Source organism: Nicotiana tomentosiformis, chromosome 10 (genome assembly GCF_000390325.3).
Source record: "Nicotiana tomentosiformis chromosome 10, ASM39032v3, whole genome shotgun sequence".
Taxonomy (NCBI): Eukaryota; Viridiplantae; Streptophyta; class Magnoliopsida; order Solanales; family Solanaceae; genus Nicotiana; species Nicotiana tomentosiformis.
The window spans coordinates 76,844,730-76,856,971 of record NC_090821.1 but is presented as its reverse complement, the minus strand read 5'-3'; the positions used below and the strand labels follow the sequence as shown (position 1 = coordinate 76,856,971).

Sequence of the window (12,242 nt, the reverse complement as noted above, 5' to 3'; positions counted from 1 at the left end):
ACCCTAGACTTGTTTAGCCAGAGAGATTTTCATTACCAACACCGCCAAAGTTAACGTGCGATATACAATTATACCTTGGACTATAATACACATTATTGTTTGATATTTAAAATTCTTTGCCGCAATATCATCCCCTTTTCCCTTTTCTCTCAATCCTCCTAAGTAATGATAGAAAAATATTTAAAAGGAAAATAAAATAAATTAAGTCTACCAAATAACTGGTCGAACTCCTTATTAGACAACTAAAACTTCACTATGTTTAACGAAATGGTTCTTCTATAATTGTCTCCAACAAAGGCTTCCTAGATCTGCATGACACCCTATACCTAAATTCTTGCCCTCCCATAAAACCTTCTAATTCATTCAAATTCAAACCTGACCATTCAACCCCGTCTTTTCTCGACGAGTTATCTGGTATCTGTACTGGTGCTAGCGCTGAGTTTTCCGACATCATAAAAACTTCCATATCTTTCTCGGTGATCACAGAATTCACCCTCTTCATAGGAAACATAAGGTAAATATTACCAAACTCCAAGTCTTCATCGGCCGACAAGGCGGAAAACCGTCGGCCGATGATCAACGAGCAGGAGTTTACTAAGAAGGAGTTTGGATATTCCAACATAAGTTCAGCTGCTTTTACTATCTCATGAAACTGTTGGATTGGTCCATTCGGTAGAATAACCTTAGCTGCTCTTGAATTCCTTATCCTTGTTGAAGTAGTGCAAGAAATAAAGTTTCCCATAGAAAAAATGAAGAATTTAAAATGGAAAGGTTTTAGATTGTGATTTCTTGGTTTGAGTTGATAATATTATGAAGAGTTTATGAATTGAGGAAATAACAATCAAGAGTTTTATTTATATATATCAAGAAAGCTACCCATCTATCAAAGATGGTCTGTCTATCTGCTCTAAGGTCTGCGTACGCACTATCCTCCTTAGACTTCACTTGTGAGATTACACTGGATATATTGTTGCGTCACAAAATCGGTTGTCTCCAAAAAATTAGCGAGGAAGAATAAAACCGTCAAAAATTCGTCACAGATTCCATTTGTACGTTGACGAATTCTATCACAAAGGCATCACAAAATGAATAAATTGTGAAATATTCAGATAGTAATCTTTGTTTTTCTTGTAGTGAAAATATACATGGACAAGGAAGAGTTTCAAGGTTTCCTATTTCTTGTTATTTTTCTTCGAAATTGTTATATTTATAAAGTTGTTTCTTAGCAGAAGGTTTACTATGTAAGACGCATTAATGTACGTGGGGACTGACCTGTTAAATCCGTGGGAATGTGTTGGCAAATATTTAGGTGGGTATGGCCAAGTGGTGTGGAAGTTTTTCTTCAATTTTTCAACGCTTTAGTTTCATTTTCATGGTGGGATTGGGAGAAAAAAAAAACCTTGGTTAATGTGCTCTTCACAAATTAATTTGTCTCAATTTATATGGATGTGTTTGACCATATATAAAGTTTAAAAAATAAAAAATATTTTTGAAATTTAATATAAAATAATCATAAATATTTGTGTGGCGATAAAGCATGATTTCATTAAAGTAAATGTATAAGTTTGATTTTTTCTAAAAATTAAATATGATTTTATTTCTAGACACACTAAAAAATAAATTATGACATATAAATTGGGACAAAGAGAGTAATATCAATTTGTGTGGTGTATTTGAAATTGTATTCATATAGTGGTATTTCAGAGCTATTCTTCTAAAGCTCTCCCCTTTTTTGCAACCAACCCGAATTTGAATTCCTTCAAATAGTAAAACCAACAAGTTTGAAAAAATGAAGTTATAGACAATATTACAGAGGATAATGAAGAAGAATTTCACTGTAAATTGATCTGAATTGTTTGAAAAAACTTATGCGACGTGTTCTGGTCAGCAAAATAAATCCCGGTCAGCAAATATGACCTATAAAACTAGTTGAGGTCAGCAAAGTTTAACTATATCTCCTTTAGGCTTTGGTGCTCACTCCATGTATGGGTTTTACATATTTTTTGAATTCTCAGAATTTTAGAAAAAAATTCTCAAATTATACTCGCTTTACCTCCAACTTCCAGGAGATGGCTGCAGCACATAACTAAATTTATTTATTTATTTATCATCTATCTAAATATTTATATAAATGAATACATTCTCCCTCAATATATACGAAGAATTGTAAAGCTCGAATTATTTGTAGCGAACAAAGGATAATCCAACCCTATATACGAAGAAATCATACTTGTAAGACCAATAGATGCATGACATGCATGTTTTCACTTACATATTTTTTGTATAAATTATGGTTAATGTATATATTTTTACCTCATTTAATCACTTAATTATAATACATTAATATGATTAATTTGATGTAAATATATGATGTAAGTAAGTTTTTATCATTGGTTAGGTTTAATTTTACCATAAAACTATATGACACATCGATGTCATAAAATTCTTTGTCGCTATCAATGCAAATTATCATAGAAATTAGATGTTTCTTATTTTGCTAATGTATAGCATTATAATTGGTTGATATGGATTGTGCAATTGACAGTTAGCTACCTAGATAAGCTACTCAATACTTTAGTGATATAGCAATCAAGCCTAGAAAATGACCTTCATTTATACACACAATTGATCATTTGGAAGTATTTCGTGACATTTTGCAATATTTAAGTGGACAAACGATATGATGACAAATTGATAAGATTAGTTTCATTTGATGGATAATGGTTCGTCTAGAAATGCAATTATGGCAGAGAGAAGTCAATTGAAGAAAAGGAAAAAAAAAAAAAGGGCATATTTATACAAATAGCCGATCATATTCATTGTTTACTTTTTCTAATCATATACATAAATTATACATTAATTATATATAATTAAACACATATAATACATAAATTATGCATATATTATACTCCTACCGCTAGTTTTAGTTTACGTAGTTGGATGGACGATTATTTGGGTTAATCCTTCAAAAAAACAAATTCATTTCTTTTGCAAAAGAATTAGGAAGAGAAAGAAAAGGATTCTGACGGGCTGCTGGTGGGCTATAGAGAGCTTGAGTTTTGCTGGAATAGGCTAGAAAAGTAATTTGGAATTGTGATCTTTACAGAAATAGCCAGATAGATTCATATTTTATCTTTTTTAACTGGTATAGTTTAATTATATACTGATTATATATATATATATATATATATATATATATATATATATATATATATATATATTCATGTATAATATGTTATAATCGTGTATATTTAGCGTATAATTTATGTATATTGACTAAAAAAATTAGTGAATCGATTGACTATTTGGGTAAAGATCCCGATTGATTTTAGATGCACCTTAAATGGCTTATCTACTTCCTCCACTTGAAATAAAGCGGTTGCCGTTAGATATAGCGGATCAAATGATAATCCAACCCTATTTACGATGAAATCATACTTGTAAGACTAACAGATGCATGGCATGCATATTTGTGCATATACTTCTTTTGTATAAATCATAATTAATGTATATATTTTTACCTCATTAAATCACTTAATTATGGTATATTAATATGATTTGATGTAAATTTTTAATGCGAGTAAGATTTTACTGTTGGTTAGGATCAAAGTAAGGGTGTACAAAGAAAACCGATAAACCGCAACAAACCGATAATCCGAGTCAAATCGGAAAAAAAATCGACTGTGGTTTGGTATTGGAAACAAACCCGACCATAATTGGTTTGATTTTATTTTAGCTAAAAAAAGTCAAACCGAAACCAAACCAACCCGATAGTATATTTATATAATTTTTAAATATTCTATACATATAAATATTTGTTGTAATGTAATTTATAAATATTTTTTAAACTTTTTTACAGTTTTATCTTTTAACGTAGTATTTCAAGTTTGGACTTAACATTCTTGAATGGTAAATAAATTTTATGGCCCATAAATGTAGTAACTCAAATAAAATTCAAACCAATACTAATGCTAACAAAAGAAATTCAATTCAATACTAGAAATGATGATAGTGTTGAATATCTATCTTTTAGTTTTATATTGATTTATAATAAAAATGCATAACTTATTTTATCTTTTTTTTAGTGCTTAGTTATGTAATTAATAGTATTTATTAGCTATACTTATTTTAACATGACCTGTATAGTATTTTTAGATTATGTTAATTTTCATCATGACTTATTAATTAGCAATATTTGCTTTATGCAATTTTATTATCTTCGTTATTGTGATAACCCGATAAGACATTTCTAGTTTTAACCTTTATTTCTGTGTGTCGAAACCTCGATTAGCTCTCATTAGCCTTCTTCGATTTGTGTGCACAGACCATATCTTTTCCGGAAGATTTTTATGTGAAAATTTGATTAAAATGTAAAATTGTGCCTTAAAACTCATTTGAGTTGATTTCGGTTAACGTTTTGAGAAAATGAACCTGGGTCAGTATTTTGACGGTCCCGGTGGGTCCATATCGTGATTTGAAACTTGAGTGTATGCCCGAAATCAAATTCGGAAGTCCCTAGCTCGAATTATCGCAATCTATTGAAAACTAAAAGCTTAAAAGTTTAAAAAATTAATAAGTTTGACCGTAGTTTGACTTTGTTGGGCCTCTGCCCCGACCCCGGCCTCTTGCGGCTCCAACAAGGGGCGCGAGTATCTGATCATCGGATCCAGTTGTGCGTGTTCTCACCATCTGTGAGAGAATAGAAAGATAATGGTTTAGAACTTTTAATTTAACAATTGTGCACGATAAGAAATCAAAGAAGTGAATATTTTTCTAATAGTTCCATAACCTCCTGAAGATTAGTACAGACGTCTCCGTACCTATCCGCAAGACTCTACTAAAACTGCTTGTGACTCATAACACCTATGAACCTAGAGCTCTGATACCAACTTGTCACGACCCGAAATTCCCTCTGTGGGATGTCGTGATAACACCTAGTCTCTAAGACTAGGTAGGCCTATTAATGCAGAATAAAAATAGAAATCTAAAATAAATAAATCTGAAACTTTACATAATTACAAATCCCAAAACCTGGCAGAAATAAGTCACAAGCTTCTAAGAATTTATCCTCAATGTCTCTATATAATAGAGTCTAAGAAAATAAGGAAGCAACATAACAAGAATAGAAAGGGACTTCGGCGTCTGCGGACGCTGGCAGATATACCTCGAAGTCTCCGTGCACAGGTACTCACTGATGTCTGGGCTGGTAAGAAGTACCTGGATCAGTACAAAAAGATGTGCAGAAGCATAGTATGAGTACACTACAGCGGTACTCAGTAAGTGCCAAGCCTAACCTCGGTAGAGTAGTGACGAGGTCAGGTCAGACCCTACTAGAAAATAATAATAAATGGCATGGTAAAATATTTTATAATATAATAAAATAAATTGATAATGGAATTGAATCAAGTAGTAGGTCATCATTTAATTACACAAATAATAGCAAATAGTACCTCGTGGAACAAAACAGCATTTCTTTTCAACCTTAAGAAAAATGACAACAAAAATCAAAGGCAACTATGGCCATAAATCAATATCAACAAGGACATTCCCGAGGTACCGCCTCGTAGTCCCAAGTCATAAATAAATTCATAATATCTCATTTTCCTTATCTCACCGCGGGAGCATTCACAATTTATTTTTAAAAAAATATGTTTTCCGAAATAGTATCCCGCGTTTTAGTCATCCTTATCACACCGCATGACTTCTAGTAGTTCCCCCTACTAGCTACGCGTATCAAGCTACCCTTATCTCACCGCATGCGTTTCAATACCCAAACCTTATACCACCGCATGCGTATCATTATCACAATATATCACAATTTGCACCTCAAGTGCTCAAATAATTGAACTTGTTAAAATATTCAACAACAATATTTTTCCACAATAAAGAGCTCACGGCTCATGCCAAAATAAATAATCAATAATATTTTTCTACAATAAAGAGCTCACGGCTCCATCACAATGAGTACGAAAATCTTACAAAAATATTCAGGAATAAATAATTTAGCAAAATAATATTTTAAAATCTTTAATACGTTGCTTCAATACAAAATTTAAAAATGTCAAATACTTCATATTAATAATATTTAATTTAAAGAAAATCAACCTTCAAATAATGTACAGAATAAAAGAAACCAAGTTCCAACTAAACAGGTAAAACAATTAGCAGAAAAAGGTCAAATAAATTTAAAGTATATAAATCATATCAATGATGGAGAATATAACAAAATTTAATAATTTAATTAATATGCAACAATGATCTACACAATTTAAAAATATAATCCTTCACATTTAGCCTATGTACGCATTCGTCACCTCGTATACACGACTTTTATCACATTACAATTTAATACCAATCCTAGGAAAAATTTCCCCCACACAAGGTTAGACAAGTCACTTAGCTTGACTTGCTCCAATTTAACCAAGTAGCATGCCTTTTCCTCGATTTTCCGATTCTGGTTGACTCGCATCTAGTCATAATTAATTCGATACAGTCAACAAAAATTATAGAATCAATTCCATAAGAAAATACTACATTTTTTAATAAAATCCAAAATTAACTCAAAAATGGTCCATGGGGCCCACGTCTCGAAATCCGGCGAAAGTTACGAAATATGAACACACATTCAATCACGAGTCCAACCATACTATTTTTACTAAAATCCGACATCAACTTGACCTCCAAATATCAAACTCTCATTTTTGAAATCCCTAGGCCCAAATCCTCTAATTTAACCTCAAAAACATGTAATCTATTTGAAATATTCGATGATAATCTAATATAATTGACTAACAATGATCACATGTGACTTACCTCGAGATTTTTCGTGATTTCTCGCTCAACAATCGCCTCACCCGCTTTTGAAAATGTCAAAAATGACAAAATTTCTCGGACCCTCCTGCTTTGTACACTGCCCAGTGCTTTCGCACCTGCGGACATAATTCTTTCACCTGCGGTCCCGCTTCTGCGAAAATTTCTCAGCCCAGCTGCCTCCGCTTCTACGAGCCTTGGACCGCATCTGCGCCTTCGCAGGTGCAGAAAATTCCATCGCACATGCGCGCCTGCCCGCACCTGCGCCCTTCCTCTCGCTTATGTGCAAGCGCTTCTGCGCAACATGAGCCGCATATGCGGCATCACAGCTGTGGCCAATTTCTCGCAAGTGCGATTACACCAGAAGATAGAAATTTACCCAGATTTCTTCTAAGTCCGAATTTGATCCGTTAACCATCTGAAACTCATCAGATACCCTCGGGACCTTAACCAAATATACGAACATGTCCTAAAATATTATACGAGCTTGATCGCGTGATCAAATTTCCCAAATAACACCTAAAACTACGAATCAGATACCAAATCAAAGGAAAATTTCAAAAAAACTTTAAAACATATATTTTCGCAACCAGACGCCCGAATCACGTCAAATCAACTCCGTTTCTCATCAAATTTGGCAGACAAGTCATAAATATTATAGTGGACCTATACCAGGCTCCAAAACCAAAATACGAACCCGGTGTCAATAAATTCAATATCAGCAAATACTTAAAAATCATTAAGCTTTCAAACTTTTAATTTTTCATCAAAATTCCATATCTCGGGCTAGGAACCTCAGAATTTGATTCCGGGCATACGCCCAAGTCCCAAATCACGATACGGACCTACAGGAATTGTCAAAATATGGATCCGAATCCGTTTGCTCAAAATGTTGACCGAAGTCAACTCAATTGAGTTTTAAAGCTCTAATTCACACTTTAATCCATTTTTCGCATAAAACCTTTTTGAAAATTTTACGGAATGTGCATGCAAGTCGAGGAATGATAAATAGTGGTTTTCAAGGTCTTATAACATAGAATTAATTATCAAATTTAATGATGACATTTTGGGTCATCACAAAATTGGAGCAAGTCGAGGTAAGTGACTTGTCTTACCTTGTGTGGGGGGAAATTTCCCCTAGGATTGGTATTGAAGTGATAAATTAAAATGTGTTGAAAGTCATGTACACGAGGTGACGAGTGTGTACACGGGCTAAATGTGAAAGATTATATTTTTAAATTGTGTAGATCGTTGTTGCATATTAATTAAATAATTTTATCTTGTTATATTCTTAACCATTGATTTAAATGGTTATACTTTAAATTTGCTTGACCTTTTTCTGCTAATTGTTTTACCTGTTTAGTTGAAACTTGGTTTCTTTTATTCTGTGCATTATTTGAAAGGTGATTTTCTTTAAATTAAATATTATTAATATGAATTATTTGACATTTTAAATTTGGTATTGAAGTGACGTATTAAAATTTTGAAATATTATTTTGTTGAGTTATTTAATTCCCGAATATTTTGTGAGATTTTCGTGCTCATTTTGATGGAACCGTGAGATCTTTATTGTGAAAAATATTGCTGTTTATTTATTTTGACAAATTGAAATATTGGGCACTTGAGGTGCAAATTGTGATATATTGTGATATTGATACGAATGCGGTGGTGTAAGGTCTGGGTTTTGTAATGCATGCAGTGAGATAACAGCGACTTGATAAGCGTGGCTAGTAGGGAAGACTACTAGAAGTCATGCGGTGTGATAAGGATGGCTAAAACGCGGGATGGTATTTCGGAAAAAAAAATTTTCTTTAAAATTAAATGTGAAGGCTCCAGCGGTGATATAAGGAAATGAGTTATTGTGAATTTATTTATGATTTGGGACTACGAGGCGGTACATCGGGAGTGCCCTTATTGATATTGATTTATGGCCGCAGTTGCCTTGATTATTGTTGTGATTTTCTTAAAGTTGAAAGAAAATTCTGTTTTGTTTCCACGAGGTATTATTTGCCATTAATTTTGTGAAATTAAACGGTGACATACTACTTGATTCATTTCCATTGTCATTTTATTTTATTATATTGTTAAATATTTTACCATGCCGTTATTATTTTCCAGTTGACCTCGTCACTACTTTACCGAGTTTAGGCTTGGCACTTATTGGGTAACGCTATGGTATACTCATACTATGCTTCTGCACATCTTTTTATGCAGATCCAGGTACATCTTACCAGCATAGACATCCGTGAGTTACCTGGCACGGAGACTTCGAGGTATATCTGCCAGCGTCCACAGACTCCAGAGTCCCCTTCTATCATTATTATGCTGCTTCCTTATTTTTCTTTAGACCTTGGTATATAGAGACATTGAGGATAAATTCTTAGAAGCTTCCGACTTATTCCTACCGGATTTTGGGAGTTGAAATTATGTGAATTTGAAGATTAATTATTTCAGATTTCTATTGTTATTCTGCATTGATAGGCTTGCCTAGTCTTAGAGACTAGGTGCCATCACGACCTCCTACGAAGGAAATTTGGAGTCGTGACAAGTTGGTATCAGAGCTCTAGGTTCATAGGTGTTATGAGTCACAAGCAGGTTTAGTAGAGTCTAGCAGATTGATACAAAGACGTTTATGCTTATCTTTAGGAGGCTATGGAACTGTTAGGAAATATGTTCAATTCTTTGATTCCTTATCGTGTGTAATTTTTGACTTCAAAGTTCTAAACCATTATCTTTCTATTCTCTCACTGATGGTGAGGACACGCACAACTAGATCCGATGATCAGACACCCGCGCCTCCTGTTGGAGCACAAGAGGCCGGAGTTAGGGCAGAGGCCGAGCCAGAGGCTGAAGAAGACCACGCAGTGCAGCCAGAGCACCTGCACGAGCTGCTGCACCAGAGCCACCAGTAGCTCCAGTTGGAGAGCAGGCACCTGAGACGCCTGTTATTACTCCTGCACTTCAGGAGACTCTTGCCCAGTGTTTGAGCATGTTTGGCACTCTAGCTCAGGCAGGGTTAATTCCACTTGCTCCTGCCACATCTCAGGCCAGGGGAGGAGCACAGACTCCTACCGCCCGTACTCCAGAGCCACGGGCCCAAGTTGACCATGCCCAGAGGTTATACCAGTGCAGCCAGTTGTCCCAGTTAGGCCTGAGATTAAGACAGTAGTTTCAGAGGGGGAGCAGCTCAAGCTCGAGAGGTACAAGAAGTACCACCCTCCCACTTTCAGCAATTTAGCTTCAGAGGATGCTCAGTGGTGGCAGGCATATGAGTTGTATAGTCCCGCTGAGGCATCTTCACTCACTTGGACTCAATGTTCAGATATGTTCTTAAGGGAGTATGTCCCTTAGAGTCATAGAGATGCATGGTGCACGGAGTTTGAGTAGCTGCACCAGGGTTCTATGACCGTGTCAGAGCATGCGGTCCGATTTAGTGAGTTGGCTAGGCATGCACCAGCCTTAGTTGCTACTATTCGAGAGCGGGTTCGCAGATCTATTGAGGGTCTCCACCCTAGTATCAGATTCAGTATGGCCCGAGAGCTAGAGATGGATATCATATACCAACAGGTGGTGTCAATTGGTAGGAGATTGGAATGTATGCGGACTCGGGAGAGGGAAGAGGGGGAAGCTAAGAGACCCCAAGATTCTGGCACATATAATAATTCTCGTGCCCCAGTTGCAGCCCGTCATGGTAGAGGTTATTTGAGCCGTCCTATTCATTCATCACTTCCAGCTTCCAGTGGTATTCCGGCTACTCCCAGACCTCAGGTTCCATATTATGCACCGCCAGTGTCTACTGTACCTCCTGTATGGGGTGCTTTCATCGGGTAGTCTAGTCGATCAGGCCCGAGCCAGTCCCAACAGCCACATCCTCTGAGGGCTTATTTTGAGTGTGGTGACACTCGTCATATCTTGAGATATTTCCCCAGATTTAGGAGGGGTGCACCTCCACATATTTCTCAGGCCCCACCTATTCCACAAGGCCCTCAAGCTTCTCAAGCCATGATTACTGCACCATTTGCCACTCCACTTGCACAGCCAGCTAGAGGTGGAGGTCAGAAAGGTAAAGGTCACCCTAGAGGGGGAGGCCATGCCAGATATTATGCCCTTCCTGCTAGGACAGAGGCCGTTGCATCCGATTCTGTTATCAAAGGTATTATTCCGATATGTCATAGAGATGCATCAGTCTTATTTGATCTATGCTCCACTTATTCTTATGTGTCATCTTTTTTTGCCCCGTATTTGGGTGTATCACGTGATTCCTTGAGTTCTTTTATTTATGTATCTACACCCATGGGTGAATCTATTATTGTGGACCGTGTGTATCGGTCGTGTTTAATAGTTATCAGTGGTTTTGAGATCAGAGCTGATTTATTATTGCTCAGTATGTGGATTTCGATATTATTTTGGGCATGGACTGGTTGTCGCCCTATCACGTTATTCTTGATTGTTACGCCAAGATGGTGACGTTGGCTATGCCAGGTCTACCACGGCTAGAGTGGAAAGGTACCTCAGGTCATGTTGTTAGTAGGGTTGTTTCATTTCTTAAAGCTCAACGAATGGTTGAGAAGGGGTGTGATGCGTATCTCGCCTATGTGAGAGATGTTAGTATTGATACACCTACCATTGAGTCAGTTCCTATAGTAAGGGATTTTCCTAATGTATTTCCAGCGGATCTTCCGGGTATGCCACCTGACAGGGATATTGACTTTGGCATTGATTTGTTATCGGGTACTCAGCCCATTTCTATTCCACCATATTGTATGGCCCCATCGGAGTTGAAAGAATTAAAAGAACAGTTACAGGAATCGAAGTGTATCGCCTTGGGGTGTTCCTGTCTTATTGTGAAGAAGAAGGATGGTTCTATGCGAATGTGTATTGATTAACGTCAGCTAAACAAGGTTACAGTGAAGAACATGTATCCATTGCCACGTATTGATGACCTATTTGATCAGCTTCAGGGTGACAGGGTATTCTCTAAAATTGATTTGCATTCAGGCTATCATCAGTTGAAGATTCGGGAACCCGATATCCCAAAGACTGCTTTCAGGACTCGATATGGTCATTACGAGTTCCTTGTGATGTCTTTTGGGCTGACCAACGCCCCAGCAGCATTTATGCATCTGATGAACAGTGTATTTCAGCCCTATCTTGACTCCTTCATTATTGTATTTATTGACGATATTCTGGTGTATTCCCGGAGTCGGGAGGATCATGAGCAGCAATTGAGAACTGTGCTTCAAACTTTGAGAGAAAAGAAATTATATGCAAAATTTTCAAAGTTTGAATTTTGGCTTGATTCAGTGGCATTTTTGGGTCATATAGTTTCGTGCGAGGGGATCAAGGTAGATCCGAAGAATATTGAGGCAGTGCAGAGTTGGTCCAGACCGTCCTCAGCTATGGAGATCCGGAGTTTTCTTGGTTTGACAGGA

At 36.2% G+C, this 12,242-nt stretch overlaps 1 protein-coding gene across 1 annotated transcript; it reads right to left on the bottom strand.

The window, feature by feature from the left end:
- Nucleotides 1-26: 26 nt before the first annotated feature.
- LOC104104049 (uncharacterized) lies at nucleotides 27-1,192 on the bottom strand. The gene has a single exon (XM_009612036.4). It carries the CDS (start codon nucleotides 740-742, stop codon nucleotides 260-262), a length of 483 nt encoding a protein of 160 aa, XP_009610331.1. The 5' UTR covers nucleotides 743-1,192; the 3' UTR covers nucleotides 27-259.
- Nucleotides 1,193-12,242: the final 11,050 nt, after the last annotated feature.

What these genes read in the sequence shown, in the direction of transcription:
- LOC104104049 (XM_009612036.4), bottom strand. Translation starts at nt 742, where the DNA reads ATGGGAAACTTTATTTCTTGCACTACTTCAACAAGGATAAGGAATTCA.